This window comes from Coregonus lavaretus (genome assembly GCF_964263955.1).
Source record: "Coregonus lavaretus genome assembly, chromosome: 8".
In the NCBI taxonomy this organism is placed as follows: Eukaryota; Metazoa; Chordata; class Actinopteri; order Salmoniformes; family Salmonidae; genus Coregonus; species Coregonus lavaretus.
This window is the reverse complement of record NC_139995.1, coordinates 25,941,911-25,962,329: the sequence shown is the minus strand read 5'-3', so window position 1 is coordinate 25,962,329 and position 20,419 is coordinate 25,941,911. Positions and strand designations below refer to the sequence as shown.

The 20,419-nt window shown below is 43.4% G+C and overlaps 1 protein-coding gene across 1 annotated transcript in view; it reads left to right on the top strand.

Annotated features, from left to right (window-relative positions):
* LOC311133638 (draxin-B) overlaps positions 1 to 14,398 on the top strand; it is a 46,611-nt gene extending 32,213 nt beyond the window's left edge. Inside the window, exons 6-7 of the mRNA XM_084167164.1 lie at positions 11,979 to 12,068; positions 13,834 to 14,398. Coding sequence (XP_084023290.1) covers positions 11,979 to 12,068; positions 13,834 to 13,946 — 203 coding nt within the window. The 3' untranslated portion in view covers positions 13,947 to 14,398. The remainder of the gene's footprint in view (positions 1 to 11,978; positions 12,069 to 13,833) is intronic.
* Positions 14,399 to 20,419: the final 6,021 nt, after the last annotated feature.

Genomic DNA, 20,419 nt, shown 5'->3' with positions numbered 1-20,419 from the left:
CCAATTACCTTCAGAAGTCACATACAGTGGGGGAAAAAAGTATTTAGTCAGCCACCAATTGTGCAAGTTCTCCCACTTAAAAAGATGAGAGAGGCCTGTATTTTTCATCATAGGTACACGTCAACTATGACAGACAAAATGAGAAGAAAAAATCCAGAAAATCACATTGTAGGATTTTTAATGAATTTATTTACAAATTATGGTGGAAAATAAGTATTTGGTCAATAACAAAAGTTTCTCAATACTTTGTTATACTGTATACCCTTTGTTGGCAATGACACAGGTCAAACGTTTTCTGTAAGTCTTCACAAGGTTTTCACACACTGTTGCTGGTATTTTGGCCCATTCCTCCATGCAGATCTCCTCTAGAGCAGTGATGTTTTGGGGCTGTCGCTGGGCAACACAGACTTTCAACTCCCTCCAAAGATTTTCTATGGGGTTGAGATCTGGAGACTGGCTAGGCCACTCCAGGACCTTGAAATGCTTCTTACGAAGCCACTCCTTCGTTGCCCGGGCGGTGTGTTTGGGATCATTGTCATGCTGAAAGACCCAGCCACGTTTCATCTTCAATGCCCTTGCTGATGGAAGGAGGTTTTCACTCAAAATCTCACGATACATGGCCCCATTCATTCTTTCCTTTACACGGATCAGTCGTCCTGGTCCCTTTGCAGAAAAACAGCCCCAAAGCATGATGTTTCCACCCCCATGCTTCACAGTAGGTATGGTGTTCTTTGGATGCAACTCAGCATTCTTTGTCCTCCAAACACGACGAGTTGAGTTTTTACCAAAAAGTTCTATTTTGGTTTCATCTGACCATATGACATTCTCCCAATCCTCTTCTGGATCATCCAAATGCAAACTTCAGACGGGCCTGGACATGTACTGGCTTAAGCAGGGGGACACGTCTGGCACTGCAGGATTTGAGTCCCTGGCGGCGTAGTGTGTTACTGATGGTAGGCTTTGTTACTTTGGTCCCAGCTCTCTGCAGGTCATTCACTAGGTCCCCCCGTGTGGTTCTGGGATTTTTGCTCACCGTTCTTGTGATCATTTTGACCCCACGGGGTGAGATCTTGCGTGGAGCCCCAGATTGAGGGAGATTATCAGTGGTTTTGTATGTCTTCCATTTCCTAATAATTGCTCCCACAGTTGATTTCTTCAAACCAAGCTGCTTACCTATTGCAGATTCAGTCTTCCCAGCCTGGTGCAGGTCTACAATTTTGTTTCTGGTGTCCTTTGACAGCTCTTTGGTCTTGGCCATAGTGGAGATTGGAGTGTGACTGTTTGAGGTTGTGGACAGGTGTCTTTTATACTGATAACAAGTTCAAACAGGTGCCATTAATACAGATAACGAGTGGAGGACAGAGGAGCCTCTTAAAGAAGAAGTTACAGGTCTGTGAGAGCCAGAAATCTTGCTTGTTTGTAGGTGACCAAATACTTATTTTCCACCATAATTTGCAAATAAATTCATAAAAAATCCTACAATGTGATTTTCTGGATTTTTTTCCCTCAATTTGTCTGTCATAGTTGACGTGTACCTATGATTAAAATTACAGGCCTCTCTCATCTTTTTAAGTGGGAGAACTTGCACAATTGGTGGCTGACTAAATACTTTTTTCACCACTGTAATTAATTAAATAAAGTCAACCTGAGTGCAATCTAAATGTCACATGATCTGTCACATGATCTTAGTATATATACACCTGTTCTGAAAGGCTCCAAAGTCTGCAACACCACTAAGCAAGGGGCACCACCAAGCAAGAGGCACCATGAAGACCAAGGAGCTCTCCAAACAGGTCAGGGACAAAGTTGTGGAGAAGTACAGATCAGGGTTGGGTTATAAAAAATATCAGAAACTTTGAACATCCCACGGAGCACCATTAAATCCATTATTAAAAAATGGAAAGAATATGGCACCACCACAAACCTGGCAAGAGATGGCCACCCACCAAAACTCACGGACCAGGCAAGGAGGGCATTAATCAGAGAGGCAACAAAGAGACCAAAGATAACCCTGAAGGAGCTGCAAAGCTCCACAGCGGAGATTGGAGTATCTGTCCATAGGACCACTTTAAGCCGTACAGTCCACAGAGCTAGGCAATACGGAAGAGTGGCCAGAAAAAAGCCATTGCTTGAAGAAAATAATAAGCAAACACATTTGGTGTTCGCCAAAAGGCATGTGGGAGACTCCACAAACATATGGAAGAAGGTACTCTGGTCAGATGACACTAAAATTGAGCTTTTTGGCCATCAAAGAAAACACTATGTCTGGCGCAAACCCAACACCTCTCATCACCCCGAGAACACCATCCCCACAGTGAAGCATGGTGGTGGCAGCATCATGCTGTGGGGATGGTTTTCATCGGCAGTGACTGGGAAACTGGTCAGAATTGAAGGGATGATGGATGGCGCTAAATATAGGGAAATTCTTGAGGGAAACCTGTTTCAGTCTTCCAGAGATTTGAGACTGGGACAGAGATTCACCTTCCAGCAGGACAATGACCCTAAGCATACTGCTAAAGCAACACTCGAGTGGTTTAAGGGGAAACATTTAAATGTCTTGGAATGGCCTAGTCAAAGCCCAGACCTCAATCCAATTGAGAATCTGTGGTATGACTTAAAGATTGCTGTACACCAGCGGAACCCATCCAACTTGAAGGAGCTGGAGCAGTTTTGCCTTGAAGAATGGGCAAAACTCCCAGTGGCTAGATGTGCCAAGCTTATAAAGACATACCCCAAGAGACTTGCAGCTGTAATTGCTGGGAGGATGTAAATCATTTGATCTATTTGTTGTGAAACTGAACATAACCCTAGAATGGTAGTTCCTGTTTCAGGATCAGGAGTGTATTGAAAATGTCAACATGTGCTGTAATTGCTGCAAAAGGTGGCTCTACAAAGTATTGACTTTGGGGGGGCGAATAGTTATGCACGCTCAAGTTTTCTGTTTTTTTGTCTTATTTCTTGTTTGTTTCACAAGAAAACATATTTTGCATCTTCAAAGTGGTAGACATGTTGTGTTCATCAAATTATACAAACCCCCCAAAAATCCATTTTAATTCCAGGTTGTAAGGCAACAAAATAGAAAAAATGCCAAGGGGGGTGAATACTTTCGCAAGCCACTGTAATTTCCATTGGGCTCCCGAGTGGCGCAGCGGTCTAAGGCACTGCATCTCAGTGCTTGAGGCGTCACTACAGACAGATTCCAGGCTGTATCACAACCGGCCGTGATTGGGAGTCCCATAGGGCAGCGTACAATTGGCCCAGCGTTGTCCGGGTTTGGCTGGTGTAGGCCGTCATTGTAAATATGAATTTGTTCTTAACTGACTTGCCTAGTTAAATAAAGGTAAAATACAATTTTTAAAAAAGGAACCCACTGTTGTTAGCTCCCCCTTATGTGTATATCAAGCGATCGTATTGCTGCATTATTGAAGTTGCACACATGGGGAAAATGTTTAGTAGCCTAGGGTCCAGGAAAATGTTGGCCTTTTTATAAACTCATTTCATGCAATTCTATGTCATTTTACATGACTGGAGACTTTGGCAGAATATTTTTTAATACCGCCCAAGTTATCGAAATGGCAGGCTACTTTGACACTGACAAATTGATAATCTGAGATCAATAAAAACGACCTTGTCTTGAATCCATCAATAGCCTAGGCCTAGGTGTGTGGAGACATATTGTAGGCTATATGAGGAGGAAATTATAGTCCTAAAAATGTTTTCCAGTTTCACTGACTCACCCAATGGTGCGCAGCTCACTCACAGGTGATGGCCGATGTGCTCGTGCCAAAAGCCCCTCTCTCTCTTTTGTAAAACAATATTTGTACGTTTATCATATATTTTGGTAGCCTACAGCATAGTCTTCTCTTTTCAGAAGGAGCCATTTGCTTTCTAACCTGTGTTTTCCCTCGATTGTATTTGAAATATTGCGAAAGGCCTGTTTTGTCTGGGTGCTGTTTTTTCACTGACACACCCGACTGTAAGCTATTCCTTGTTATTGGGCTACAATCCACAGCTATTGATCATCTGTATCTAAATTATAGGCCTTCTCATGGTGTAGTAGGCTATTCTGAATTATTTAATTTATTTCTGAAGAGACAGCAGTAATTCTATAACTTTGGCAAATGTATTTAAATTTATCAGGGGTGCTGCGGTTCGTTCAGAATCCTTTGTGTGGCTATGATTCTTTAAGTGTCGGTCTCAAACATACAGTACCAGTCAAAAGTTTGGACACACCTACTCATTCAAGGGCTTTTCTTTAATTTTACTATTTTCTACATTGTAGAATAATAGTGAAGACATAAAAACTATGAAATAACACATATGGAATCATGTAGTAACCAAACAAGTACTAAACAAATCAAAATATATTTTATATTTGAGATTCTTCAAAGTAGCCACCCTTTGCCTTGATGACAACTTTGCACACTCTTGGCATTCTCTCAACCAGCTTCACCTGGAATGCTTTTCCAACAGTCTTGAAGGAGTTCCCACATATGCTGAGCACTTGTTGGATTCTTTTTTTTCACTCTGCGGTCCAGCTCATCCCAAACCATCTCAATTGGGTTGAGGTCGGGTGATTGTGGAGGCCAGGTCATTTGATGCAGCACTCCATCACTCTCCTTCTTGGTCAAATAGCCCTTACACAGCCTGGAGGTGTGTTGGGTCATTGTCCTGTTGAAAAACAAATGATAGTCCCACTAAGCGCAAACCGGATGGGATGGCGTATCGCTGCAGAATGCTGTGGTAGCCATGCTGGTCAAGTGTGCCTTGAATTCTAAATAAATCACAGACAGTGTCACCAGCAAAGCACCTCCTCCATGCTTCACGGTGGGAACCACACATGCGGAGATCATCCGTTCACCTACTCTGCGTCTCACAAAGACACGGCGGTTGGAACCAAAAATCTCAAATTTGGACTCATTAGACCAAAGGACAGATTTCCACCGGTCTAATGCCCATAGCTCGTGTTTCTTGGCCCAAGCACATCTATTCTTCTTATTGGTGTCCTTTAGTAGTGGTTTCTTTGCAGCAATTCGACCATGAAGGCCTGATTCACGCAGTCTCCTCTGAACAGTTGATGTTGAGATGTGTCTGTTACTTGAACTCTGTGAAGCATTTATTTGGGATGCAATTTCTGAGGCTGGTAACTCTAATGAACTTATCCTCTGCAGCAGAGGTAACTCTGTGTCTTCCTTTCCTGTGGCGGTCCTCATGAGAGCCAGTTTCATCATAGTGCTTGATGGACTTGGTGTTTTACCAAATAGGGCAATCTTCTGTATACCTTGTCACAACACAACTAATTGGCTCAAACGCATTAAGAAGGAAAGAAATTCCACAAATTAACAAGGCACACCTGTTAATTGAAATGCATTCCAGGTCACTACCTAATGAAGCTGGTTGAGAGAATGCCAAGAGTGTGCCAAACTGTCATCAAGGCAAAGGGTGGCTACTGTGAAGAATTAACTAAGAGGCAACTCGAATGAACTTTGATTGCTTTTATTCAAAATATTACATTGCAAAAAGTGACAATTATTTGTCATGCCAGCAGAGGCACCGGATCCGGCCAAATAGGTTCCGGAACAAAACAGTCCAAAACGGAGAGGTGCCGGATTCTGTTCCGGCAGGATCCGGCTCAAATTAAGCACTGGGATTTGTCAATAGTAATCTTGTGCACATTTATCTGAATTCTACTTAGCTCTGTCACTTTGAATCCAATCAGGAAGCCCATTGTGGCAAGCTCATCCAATTCTATTGACTCTTGTGTCAACATGGATACTCCTGCTGTTTTCAAATCTCACAGAGAGCTTGGCCTGTTACATATACAGTGAGGGAAAAAAGTATTTGATCCCCTGCTGATTTTGTACGTTTGCCCACTGACAAAGACATGATCAGTCTATAATTTTAATGATAGGTTTATTTGAACAGTGAGAGACAGAATAACAACAAAAAAATCCAGAAAAACGCATGTGAAAAATGTTATGAATTGATTTGCAGTTTAATGAGGGAAATAAGTATTTGACCCCTCTGCAAAACATGACTTAGTACTTGGTGGCAAAACCAGACGTTTCTTGTAGTTGGCCACCAGGTTTGCACACATCTCAGGAGGGATTTTGTCCCACTCCTCTTTGCAGATCTTCTCCAAGTCATAAATGTTTCGAGCCTGACGTTTGGCAACTCGAACCTTCAGCTCCCTCCACAGATTTTCTATGATATTAAGGTCTGGAGACTGGCTAGGCCACTCCAGGACCTTAATGTGCTTCTTCTTGAGCCACTCCTTTGTTGCCTTGGCCGTGTGTTTTGAGTCACTGTCATGCTGGAATACCCCGCCACGACCCATTTTCAATGCCCTGGCTGAGGGAAGGAGGTTCTCACCCAAGATTTGACGGTACATGGCCCCGTCCATCGTCCCTTTGATGCGGTGAAGTTGTCCTGTCCCCTTAATAGAAAAACACCCCTAAAGCATAATGTTTCCACCTCCATGTTTGACAGTGGGGATGGTGTTCTTGGGGTCATAGGCAGCATTCCTCCTCCTCCAAACAAGGCGAGTTGAGTTGATGCCAAAGAGCTCGATTTTGGTCTCATCTGACCACAACACTTCCACCCAGTTCTCCTCTGAATCATTCAGATGTTCATTGGTAAACTTCAGACAGGCCTATACAGTGGCGAGAACAAGTATTTGATACACTGCCGATTTTGCAGGTTTTCCTACTTACAAAGCATGTAGAGGTCTGTAATTTTTATCATAGGTACACTTCAACTGTGAGAGACGGAATCTAAAACAAAAATCCAGAAAATCACATTGTATGATTTTTAAGCAATTAATTTGCATTTTATTGCATGACATAAGTATTTGATCACCTACCAACCAGTAAGAATTCCGGCTCTCACAGACCTGTTAGTTTTTCTTTAAGAAGCCCTCCTGTTCTCCACTCATTACCTGTATTAACTGCACCTGTTTGAACTCGTTACCTGTATAAAAGACACCTGTCCACACACTCAATCAAACAGACTCCAACCTCTCCACAATGGCCAAGACCAGAGAGTTGTGTAAGGACATCAGGGATAAAATTGTAGACCTGCACAAGGCTGGGGTGAGCTACAGGACAATAGGCAAGCAGCTTGGTGAGAAGGCAACAACTGTTGGCGCAATTATTAGAAAATGGAAGAAGTTCAAGATGACGGTCAATCACCCTCTGTCTGGGGCTCCATGCAAGATCTCACCTCGTGGGGCATCAATGATCATGAGGAAGGTGAGGGATCAGCCCAGAACTACACAGCAGGACCTGGTCAATGACCTGAAGAGAGCTGGGACCACAGTCTCAAAGAAAACCATTAGTAACACACTACGCCGTCATGGATTAAAATCCTGCAGCACACGCAAGGTCCCCCTGCTCAAGCCAGCGCATGTCCAAGCCCGTCTGAAGTTTGCCAATGACCATCTGGATGATCCAGAGGAGGAATGGGAGAAGGTCATGTGGTCTGATGAGACAAAAATAGAGCTTTTTGGTCTAAACTCCACTCGCCGTGTTTGGAGGAAGAAGAAGGATGAGTACAACCCCAAGAACACCTTCCCAACCATGAAGCATGGAGTTGGAAACATCATTCTTTGGGGATGCTTTTCTGCAAAGGGGACAGGACGACTGTACCGTATTGAGGGGAGGATGGATGGGGCCATGTATCGCGAGATCTTGGCCAACAACCTCCTTCCCCCAGTAAGAGCATTGAAGATGGGTCGTGGCTGGGACTTCCAGCATGACAACGACCCGAAACACACAGCCAGGGCAACTAAGGAGTGGCTCCATAAGAAGCATCTCAAGGTCCTGGAGTGGCATAGCCAGTCTCCAGACCTGAACCCAATAGAATATCTTTGGAGGTAGCTGAAAGTCCGTATTACCCAGCGACAGCCCTGAAACCTGAAGGATCTGGAGAAGGTCTGTATGGAGGAGTGGGCCAAAATCCCTGCTGCAGTGTGTGCAAACCTGGTCAAGACCTACAGGAAACGTATGATCTCTGTAATTGCAAACAAAGGTTTCTGTACCAAATATTAAGTTCTGCTTTTCTGATGTATCAAATAGTTATGTCATGCAATAAAATGCAAATTAATTACTTAAAAATCATACAATGTGATTTTCTGGATTTTTGTTTTAGATTCCGTCTCTCACAGTTGAAGTGTACCTATGATAAAAATTACAGACCTCTACATGCTTTGTAAGTAGGAAAACCTACAAAATCGGCAGTGTATCAAATACTTGTTCTCCCCACTGTATATGTGCTTTCTTGAGCAGGGGGACCTTGAGGGCGCTGCAGGATTTCAGCCCTTCACGGCGTAGTGTGTTATCAATTGTCTTCTTGGTGACTATGGTCCCAGCTGCCTTGAGATCATTGACAAGATCCTCCTGTGTAGTTCTGGGCTGATTCCTCACCGTTTTCATGATCATTGCAACTCCACGAGGTGAGATCTTGCATGGAGCCCCAGGCCGAGGGAGATTGACAGTTATTTTGTGTTTCTTCCATTTGCGAATAATCGCACCAACTGTTGTCACCTTCTCACCAAGCTGCTTGGCAATGGTCTTGTAGCCCATTTCAGCCTTGTGTAGGTCTACTATCTTGTCCCTGACATCCTTGGAGAGCTCTTTGGTCTTGGCCATGGTGGAGAGTTTGGAATCTGATTGATTGATTCCTTCTGTGGACAGGTGTGGACACTCCCTTTAAGAGTGTGCTCCTAATCTCAGCTTGTTACCTGTATAAAAGACACCCGGGAGCCAGAAATCTTTCTGATTGAGAGGGGGTCAAATACTTATTTCCCTCATTAAAATGCAAATCAATTTATAACATTTTTGACATGCATTTTTCTGGATCTTTTTGTTGTTATTCTGTCTCTCACTGTTCAAATAAACCTACCATTAAAATTATAGACTGATCATGTCTTTGTCAGTGGGCAAACGTACAAAATCAGCAGGGGATCAAGTACTTTTTTCCCTCACTGTATGTGACCGACCGGCTTGATTCGGTCTTACGTAGCAAAATTTGAAATTGTGTTTTTTACATTGGATAAAAGTAGAGACTCAGAGCTAGAAAATGGTATATCATACACTACAGTTGAGGAACAATGGGAAAGTAATTCCGCTTTGAAAGTTGATAAACTTGTAACCTCACTTTTGAGAAAGCTTTTTTTTACTAGCTGCATACCAGGACCCAGTTTTGGCACTTTCATTTTTCTCATCCATTTTGACCTCTCTGGCTGATAAACATGCCCCTTTCAAGCAACTCAGAGTCAAAAACCGAACTAATCCATGGTACTCTCCTGTACTCTCAGACCTCCTCTTGGTAAGAAATCAAGCCTGGGCGAAGACAAACTGGCTCGTTAGCTGATTGGCAGCTATTTGGGCAGTTGAGAAATGGGTGCACTGCCTCGGTTAAACAGGTGAAATCAAACTAGTTCCTTAGCGCTGTGGCAGACTCTGTTAGTGATCACTCTAAATTCTGGATAACCGTTAATTCACTGAAGCGGGGTAATTCCTCTACCTCCCTGCCTAAGCAAGTAGTTTTAGCATCATTACTGAAAATGTTAAGATTTGTGATGCTTTTAATCAGCATTTTATCTCAGCTGGTTTCTTACTTGAAAGATTTGGTGGTCAAACTGGTCTTGGCGAGTCAGTTGACTGTTCTTCCCACATACAGCTTTCAGTTGCCTCGATGGAATCAGTCGACTCGGGAAATGGTAGTCCGGGTTTTTCTTTTTGGCAACTCACAGAAACAGAAGTTATTTCTGCGTTATTAGCTATTGACACCAAGATGTCATTAGGGGCTGTCAATTTCGACCCGTCTTTGCAGCACCCCTCATTGCTTGCTCAGTAACACACATTTTTTATTTAACTTTAGTATCAGGAAATATTCCAAAAGTGTGGAAAGCAGCTTTTGTGTTGACACTCCATAAAGGCGGGATAGTAATGATCTTGATAATTATCTACCTATTTCCATGCTCCCTTGTCTTGCGAAAATCCTAGAATAATTTGTCAACAAACAGCTACGTTATTTTCTATCTGTAAATGGTATTCTTAATGTTAATCAATCTGGATTCAGACCTGAACATAGTACAACTATGGCTACCATGCTTGTTGTAAATTATATTGTAAATGCCTTAGATGATAGAAAGAATTGTGCCGCCATGTTTGTAGACTTGTTAAAAGCTTTTGATACTGTAGACCATGTTATTCTGTTGAATAAGCTGTCATCTATAGGGTTGGGTACTTATGCTTGCCGATGGTTTCATAATGACCTCAACGACAGAACTCAGGCCATCAAGGTATATGGGGTCAAATCTGAGTTCCTTGAGTTACATAAAGAGGTGCCCCAAGGTTCAAATACTCGGCCCACTACTGTTTGTATGCAAATGATAGTGTTGTATTCCATTGCTCCATCGGTTGGCTAAGCCTTTTCAAATTTGAAATCAGATTTTCTAGCACTGCGGAGATCACTTCTGGATCTAAAGTTAGTGCTAAAAGCAAAACAAAACAAAATGCATGCTTTTTTTCTAGGTCCCATAACCCAGTTTTAAATGAATTTGTAATGACTAGTTTGAACGGTACACAAATTGAGCGAGTTCCTTCCTACAAATATCGTGGTATCTTGCTTCATGATAAACTGTCATTTAAAAAACATGTCACTGAGGGCCTCCCGAGTGGTGCAGCGGTCTAAGTGGCGCAGTGGTCTAAGGCACTGTATCGCAGTCACTACAGACCCGGGTTCGATCCCAGGCTGTGTCACAGCCGGCCGTGACCGGTACACCCATGAGGCGGTGCACAATTGGCCCAGCGTCGTCCAGGTTAGGGGAGGGTTAGGCCGACCGCAATGTCCTTGTCCCATCGCGCTCTAGCTACTCCTTGTGGCGGCCAGGTGCCTGCAAGCTGAATTCGGTTGCCAGCTGGACGGTGTTTCCTCCGACACATTGGTGCGGCTGGCTTCCGGGTTAAGCGAGCAGTGTGTCAAGAAGCAGTGCAGAGCTTGGCAGGGTCGTGTTTCGGATGACGCATGGCTCTTGACCTTCGCCTCTCCCAAGTCCGTAGGGGAGTTGCATCGATGAGACAAGACTGTAACAACTAATTGGATATCACGAAATTGGGGAGAAAAAGGGGTAAAAGTACCCCCCCAAAAAAGAAAAAAACATGTCACTGAGCTGGTGTTGAAGTTCAAGTTACAGAAACAAAGCATGTCTGACTTTTGTTAATAGGAAGGAAATTGTCCAGACCACTATTATGTCTATTTTAGATTATGGGGATATTATCTATATGCATGCAGCAGCATCTACACTTAAACCACTAGATGCTGTTTTCCATTGTGCCCTTAGAAGTCTGTTTTGTATCAAAAAGTAGGTTGGGCCTCTTTGTATGTAAGGAGAGAGCAGCATTCTCTTGTGTTTATTTACAAAGCTCTCATGCAGAAACTTCCTATGTATCTATCATCGTTAATTCAATTTAGATTTACAAATGACCAAACCCGGTCACAGGCTTGGAACAGTGGAGGCCCCTTCGGTCTCCACGGAGTTGGGTAAAGCTGCTTTTAGTTTTTTTTTGTTCACAGATATCTCTGAAATTAGATGTTCTGGTCCCCTATGGTCAGTTCAGATAAATGATCAGAGACCTCTTTGTTGATAAATGTGTCTGTTTTTCTTATTATGTTTTGTAATTTTGTATATTGTATGTTGCATATATGTTTGATGTATTTATGCAGGGCTCATCTGAAAAATATACCCTAGTCGCCGTATGACTATGGGGCCCTGTAAAAATAAAGGTTTAATAATAAGGAGTGGGGTTCCCCACTATTCACCACGCTTCCTGTCTGTTTTCGACAGAGTTGTGTGATTGAAGCTTCCTGTGACTGCCCCAAAAGGCACCCCATAGTGATATACTTCACTCATATTATCAGAGAACCGGAGTTACGCAAATAACCTTACGTTTCTCCCTCCACCCCACCCATAGGCTCCTGCTGTGACCTGAGACAGCACGAGTGCAAGCCTCACAACCGCGGCCTCAACAACAAGTGCTATGATGACTGCATGTGCGAGGAAGGTGAGTAAGGGACGTAACAGGCCAAGGCCACAGAGCATCAGAAAATGTAAGCGAGAACACAACCAACATTAAGAGACCACTGCAAAAATATAAGTTTCTCTGGTTTGACTATTTATAGGTATGTGTTTGGGTGAAATTAACATTTTTGTTTTATTCTATAAACTACTGATAACATTTCTCCCAAATTCCAAATAAAAATATTGTCATTTAGAGCATTTATTTGCAGAAAATGACAACTGGTCAAAATAACATAAAAAAGCAATGTTGTCAGACCTCGAATAATGCAAAGAAAATAAGTTCATGTTCATTTTTAAACAACACAATATTAATGTTTTAACTAAGGAAGAGTTCAGAAATCAATATTTGGTGGAATAACCCTGATTTTCAATCACGATTTTCAATCACAGCTTTCATGCGTCTTGGCATGCTCTCCCCAGTCTTTCACATTGATGTTGGGTGACTTTATGGCACTCCTGGCGCAAAATTCAAGCAGCTTGGCTTTGTTTGATGGCTTGTGACCATCCATCTTCCTCTTGATCACATTCCAAAAGTTTTCAATGGGGTTCAGGTCTGGAGATTGGGCTGGCCATGACAGGATCTGGTGGTCCTCCATCCACACCTTGATTGACCTGGCTGTGTGGCATGGCACATTGTCCTGCTGGAAAAACCAATCCTCAGAGTTGGGGAACAATGTCAGAGCAAAAGGAAGCAAGTTTTCTTCCAGGACAACCTTGTACGTGGCTTGATTCATGCGTCCTTCACAAAGACAAATCTGCCCGATTCCAGCATTGCTGAAGCACCCCCAGATCATCACCGATCCTCCACCAAATTTCACAGTGGGTGTGAGACACTGTGGCTTGTAGGCCTCTCCAGGTCTCTGTCTAACCATTAGACAACCAGGTGTTGGGCAAAGCTGAAAATTGGACTCATCAGAGAAGATGACCTTACTCCAGTCCTCTACGGTCCAATCCTTATGGTCTTTTGCAAACCTCAGCCTGGCTCTTCTTTGCTTCTCATTGATGAAGGGCTTTTTTCTAGCTTTGCACGACTTCAGCCCTGCCCCTAGGAGCCTGTTTCGAACTGTCCTCGCCGTGCACTTCACCCCAGCTGCCGTTTGCCATTCTTTTTGTAGGTCACTTAATGTCATCCTACGGTTGTTGAGTGACATTCGAATGAGTTGGCGGTCATCCCGGTCAGTAGAGAGTCGTTTTCGCCCTCTGCCGGTCTGTAGCTTTGTTGTCCCCAATGTCTGCTGCTTGACCTTGTTCTTATGAACCGCCGTCTTTGAAATTTTAAGGATGGAAGCAACCTGACGCTCACTGTATCCCTCTGTCAGTAAAGCCAGAATTGAACCCTTCTTTTCCTCACTCAAAACTTTCCTTTTCAACTCTTTTGGCATGGTCAATAATTTTTTTTAAAAATTAATATTACTTTTGAGGTACTATTAGCACTGTTTTTGCCATCCAGCTGGTCCTATTGCAAGAGGATAGTGATGACCACAGCAGTGGTTTTTATACTTTTCCTTGTTAAATAAGATTTGGTTCATGTGATCACCTAATCAGTACCTCATTCAGTAGAATGAGGTGTGCCTGTGTTGGAATTCAACAGACACTGGAATGGAATGGCTGTCATACATGTAGAGATGCTGATTTAAGAAACATTTGCAGTGGTCTCTTAATTTTTTCCAGAGCTTGTAGGGCTCAGTTTCTGATGTCAGTAGCCTGCTTCTCCATCTTCTGACAGCGTTCATATTAATTTGTCTCAGGGTTCCGTTGCTATGCCAAATTCCACCGGAAGCGTCGTGTGACCAGGCGAAGGGGTCGTTGCGTGGTGCCAGAGTCAGCCAACAGTGACCAGGGGGCCTTCATCACAGTGTGAGGGGTCACAGACACACACCAGAAGCCCCCAACACACACCACACACTGAACATGACCACTCTCTCTGACATAACAGACAGACAGTGTCTAGAGATAGTTCATTCAGAATTTTCATACTACTCATCTGGTCTCCCCCACTTCAGTGCCACAGAATCACATACATGTACACATTAGTTCCAAAACAACAACTGTGCAGTGTCTGATTATCTGTGTCCTGAACATATGAATGTGTTTTCTGAGAATGGATAGATTGTCAATGGCTTTTCTACTGATACTGTCACACTGCTCTTTAAAGGTGATTAGTATGATAACCAACAATGTTTGTTTGAGTTTCCTTTTCTATGTTTTAATATATGTTTTATTTATACAATACTTAGAACATAATTCTATGTCTATATTGTGTTTTCTCAACCTCATTTTATGTGATTAAATTCTTGTACATTGATGACCGTTGTTCTGAGTGTTCTTGAGTGTTTTCTTCATCTTATGGACGGATGATTTTTTTAGGCAGGGCAGAGACAGGCTTGGTTAAGATTCTTATCATCATGTTGCCTCTATATGTTCAGTATGCTTAGTCATGGGGCTCAGGGTCTTATGAAACGTTATACTCCATGACACCAGTGAGGATAATTCTTCTCAGTACTCTGTGGAGACGGATGTGATAGTTGGTTCCAAAGAGCCACACGAGCTCTGAGGTTGGGGCTCTAGATGCCCCCCGCTCTCAGTGGGATGCTGTGTGTCAAGGCCCAGGGTTCCCTGGAGGAGGACAGATGCGCTCTCTCTCTCTCACGCTCTCTCTCATCCTCTCACTCTCTCTCACCCTCTCTCTCTCAAGACTTGCACTACAGAGTGTAAAGAAAATGAAATCAATGACATCAAGTGTACAGTGCTATGAAAAAGTATTTGCCCCCTTTCTAATTTTCTCTACTTTTGCATATTTGTGATACTGAATGTTATCAGATCTTCAACCAAAACCTAATATTAGATAAAGGGAACATAAGTGAACAAATAACACAACAATTACATATTTATTTCATAAGCAAAGTTATGCAACACCCAATTCCCCTGTGTGAAAAAGTAATTGCCCCCTTACACTCAATAACTGGTTGTGCCACCTTTAGCTACAATGACTCCAACCAAATGCTTCCTGTAGTTGTTGCTTTTTAGCAATTTTCATGTAGACTTGATTGTGTGTTTTGGATCATTGTCTTGCTGCATGACCCAGCTGCGCTTCAGCTTCAGCTCACAGACGGATGGTCTGACATTCTCCTGTAGAATTCTCTGATACAGAGCAGAATTCATGGTTCCTTCTATTAAGGCAAGTCGTCCAGGTCCTGAGGCAGCAAAGCATCCCCAAACCAGTGTTTGGTTTTCGCCAGGCATTACTGGAACCATGTCGTCCAAAAAATTATACTTTTGAATCATCTGTCCATAGAACGTTCTTCCAAGAGTCTTGATGATCATCCAGGTGCTTTTTGACAAACTTTAGTCAACTTTTTGGACGAGATGGGTCCCATTATGCCTGGCGAAAACCAAACACTGCATTCCACTGCATTCCACAGTAAGAACATCATACCAAAGGTCAAGCATGGTGGTGGTGGTGTGATGGTTTGGGGATGCTTTGCTGCCTCAGGACCTGGACGACTTGCCTTAATAGAAGGAACCATGAATTCTGCTCTGTATCAGAGAATTATACAGGAGAATGTCAGACCATCCGTCTGTGAGCTGAAGCTGAAGCGCAGCTGGGTCATGCAGCAAGACAATGATCCAAAACACACAATCAAGTCTACATGAAAATTGCTAAAAAAGCAACAAATTGGAAGTTTTGGAATGGCCTGGTCAAAGTCCAGACCTAATCCCAATTGAGATGTTGTGGTAGGACATGAAACGAGCAGTTCATGCTTGAAAACCCACACGTCACTGAGTTAAAGCAGTTCTGCATGGAAGAGTGGGCCAAAATTCCTCCACAGCGACTTGAGAGACTGATCAACAACTACAGGAAGCATTTGGTTGGAGTCATTGCAGCTAAAGGTGGCACAACCAGTTATTGAGTGTAAGGGGGCAATTACTTTTTCACACAGGGGAATTGGGTGTTGCATAACTTTGTTTATGAAATAAATATGTAATTGTTGTGTTATTTGTTCACTTATGTTCCCTTTATCTAATATTAGGTTTTGGTTGAAGATCTGATAACATTCAGTATCACAAATATGCAAAAGTAGAGAAAATTAGAAAGGGGGCAAATACTTTTTCATAGCACAGTATATTGTGTATTGGTGAGTGAAACATTAGCTCCCACTCCCACCACACAATTGTACCTGTATCAATATCTGATCAGGCATAGTAACAATCGTTTTTCTTCCCAAACAATCAGCACACTGGGAGCACTCTGATTTACGGCCTTGGAAAAAAAAGGGGTTGTGATGTATTCAATAATAACCTCAGAGAAAGTGCAGTGCTACTGAGCGCAATGCTGGAACTTGGAGAGCAGCCAATCGAATGATAGATCACCCCCAGCCAGATGGTGGCAGGATACATAGGGAACGGTGGCATCACTAATGGACCTGCCTAGACTGTAAAACAGCCTGTAAACAGAAGGAGTGGGGAATTGTTCTTTAACACTTAGTGTATGGGAAGATGGAAAATGGAATTTTGGGGGGTTTGTATCATTTGATTTACACAACATGCCTACCACTTTGAAGATGCAAAATATTTTATATTGTGAAATAAGACAAAAAATAACAGAACTTGAGCGTGCATAACTATTCAACCCCCCAAAGTCAATACTTTGTAGAGCCACCTTTTACAGCAATTACAGTTGCAAGTTTCTTGGGGTATGTCTCTATAAGCTTGGCACATCTAGCCACTGGGAGTTTTGCCCATTCTTCAAGGCAAAACTGCTCCAGCTCCTTAAAGTTGGATGGGTTCCGCTGGTGTACAGCAATCTTTAAGTCATACCACAGATTCTCAATTTGATTGAGGTCTGGGCTTTGACTAGGCCATTCCAAGACATTTAAATGTTTCCCCTTAAACCACTCGAGTGTTGCTTTAGCAGTATGCTTAGGGTCATTGTCCTGCTGGAAGGTGAACCTCTGTCCCAGTCTCAAATCTCTGGAAGACTGAAACAGGTTTCCCTCAAAAATATCCCTGTATTTAGCGCCATCCATCATTCCTTCAATTCTGACCAGTTTCCCAGTCCCTGCCGATGAAAAACATCCCCACAGCATGATGCTGCCACCACCATGCTTCACTGTGGGGATGGTGTTCTCGGGGTGATGAGAGGTGTTGGGTTTGCGCCAGACATAGCGTTTTCCTTGATGGCCAAAAAGCTCAATTTTAGTCTCATCTGACCAGATGACCTTCTTCCATATGTTTGGGGAGTCTCCCACCAAATGTGTTTGCTTATTTTCTTCTTTAAGCAATGGCTTTTTTCTGGCCACTCTTCCGTAAAACCCAGCTCTGTGGAGTGTACGGCTTAAAGTGGTCCTATAGACAGATACTCCAATCTCCGCTATGGAGCTTTGCAGCTCCTTCAGGGTTATCTCTGGTCTCTTTGTTGCCTCTCTGATTAATGCCCTCCTTGCCTGGTCCGTGAGTTTTGGTGGGTGGCCCTCTCTTGCCAGGTTTGTGGTGGTGCCATATTCTTTCCATTTTTAAATAATGGATTTAATGGTGCTCCGTGGGATGTTCAAAGTTTCTGATCTTTTTTATAACCCAACCCAACCCTGCACAACAGACCCGTAGCACTGACGTCTGTAGCCATGAAGTGCTTTGAAAGACTGGTCATGGCTCACATCAACAGCATAATCCCAGAAACCCTAGACCCACTCCAATTTGCATACCGCCCCAACAGATCCACAGATGATGCAATCTCTATCGCACTCCACACTGCCCTTTCCCACCTGGACAAGAGGAACACCTACGTGAGAATGCTATTCATTGACTACAGCTCAGCATTCAACACCATAGTGCCCTCTAAGCTCATCACTAAGCTAAGGATCCTGGGACTAAACACCTCCCTCTGCAACTGGATCCTGGACTTCCTGATGGGCCGCCCCCAGGTGGTAAGGGTAGGTAACAACACATCTGCCACACTGATCCTCAACACGGGGGCCCCTCAGGGGTGCGTGCTCAGTCCCCTCCTGTACTCTCTGTTCACCCATGACTGCATGGCCAGGCACGACTCCAACACCATCATTAAGTTTGCCGACGACACAACAGTGGTAGGCCTGATCACCGACAACGATGAGACAGCCTATAGGGAGGAGGTCAGAGATCTGGCCGTGTGGTGCCAGGACAACAACCTCTCCCTCAACGTGACCAAGACAAAGGAGATGATTGTGGACTACAGGAAAAAAAAGAGGACTGAGCACGCCCCCATTCTCATCGACGGGGCTGTAGTGGAACAGGTTGAGAGCTTCAAGTTCCTTGGTGTCCACATCACCAACGAACTATCATGGTCCAAACACACCAAGACAGTCGTGAAGAGGGCACGACAAAGCCTATTCCCCCTCAGGAGACTAAAAAGATTTGGCATGGGTCCTCAGATCCTCAAAAAATTCTACAGCTGCACCATCGAGAGCATCCTGACTGGTTGCATCACCGCCTGGTATGGCAACTGCTTGGCCTCTGACCGCAAGGCACTACAGAGGGTAGTGCGTACGGCCCAGTACATCACTGGGGCAAAGCTCCCTGCCATCCAGGACCTCTATACCAGGCGGTGTCAGAGGAAGGCCCTCAAAATTGTCAAAGACTCCAGCCACCCTAGTCATAGACTGTTCTCTCTGCTACCGCACGGCAAGCGGTACCGGAGTGCCAAGTCTAGGTCCAAAAGACTTCTCAACAGCTTCTACCCCCAAGCCATAAGACTCCTGAACAGCTAATCATGGCTACCCGGACTATTTGCACTGCCCCCCCACCCCATCCTTTTTACGCTGCTGCTACTCTGTTAAGTAAGTATTTATGCATAGTCACTTTAACTCTACCCACATGTACATATTACCTCAACTACCTCAACTAGCCGGTGCCCCCGCACATTGACTCTGCAACGGTACCCCCCTGTATATATAGCCTCCCTACTGTCACTTTATTTTACTGTATATATTCTCCCTACTGTCACTTTATTTTACTTCTGCTCTTTTTTTCTCAACACTTTTTTTGTTGTTGTTTTATTCTTACTTTTTTTGTTTAAAATAAATGCACTGTTGGTTAAGGGCTGTAAGTAAGCATTTCACTGTAATGTCTGCACCTGTTGTATTCGGCGCATGTGACCAATAACATTTGATTTGATTTGATTTGATTTGATTTGTACTTCTCCACAACTTTGTCCCTGACCTGTTTGGAGAGCTCCTTGGTCTTCATGGTGCCTCTTGCTTGGTGGTGCCTCTTGCTTAGTGGTGTTGCAGACTTTGGAGCCTTTCAGAACAGGTGTATATATACTGAGATCATGTGACAGATCATGTGACACTTAGATTGCACAGAGGTGGACTTTATTTAACTAATTATGTGACTTCTGAAGGTAATTGGTTGCACCAGATCTTATTTAGGGGCTTCATAGCAAAGGGGTGAATACATATGCACGCACCACTTTTCCGTTATTTACTTTTTAGAATTTTTTGAAACAAGTTATTTTTTTCATTCCACTTCACCAATTTGGACTATTTTGTGTATGTCCATTACATGAAATCCAAATAAAAATCAATTTAAATTACTGGTTGTAATGCAACAAAATAGGAAAAACGCCAAGGGGGATGAATACTTTTGCAAGGCACTGTATGTGCAATCTATCACTCTTGTGGTATCGCGTCGAATGCTGGTGGGTATTGCTGTCAATCAAGGAGTCCGCTTAGGCTGCACCGTGTTTAGAGGCTTTTATTAATATCACGAGGTTACAGCATAAGTTACAGACCCGCGGTGTCTGGAGAAGCCCCGTCCCAAATTAATCTGAATGCTTCTGACTTCTCCTTTGTCTAACCCATACTTATAAACAATGGCAATAAATGGGTTGCTCCCTTTTTCGTCCAATCACCGGTCTCCCCTGGGGCGTCACCCTCCAACTGCTACATTCAAACTAAGATAACAGTTTTTCTTTGTCCCTCAAGACTAGTCATAATCTTCATACACGACACTCTATTGGGAGGTGACAACCAGAAAGGGTCACTTGTTTTCCAATTCTATTAGATTCTGGTGATTGATTTGGCTCCCAAGTGTAAAACAAATTTACAACACAAATTAAGTAATAGACCACCCTCTCTCTCTCTCCATCCCTCCCTCCGAAGTCCCCTCTAGGATATCCGGCCAATCATAAAAGTGGGGCCTATACATGGCCACATTTGGAAAGCCTTTCATTTCAATCTATGAGATGTGTCTACTAGAATGTACAGTCAATGTATGTTAAAAATCCTGTTTCATTTATAATACTACCAGTCACAGTCCTAGCTCCCACACTGACTGAGACTTTGATTATAATTGAGT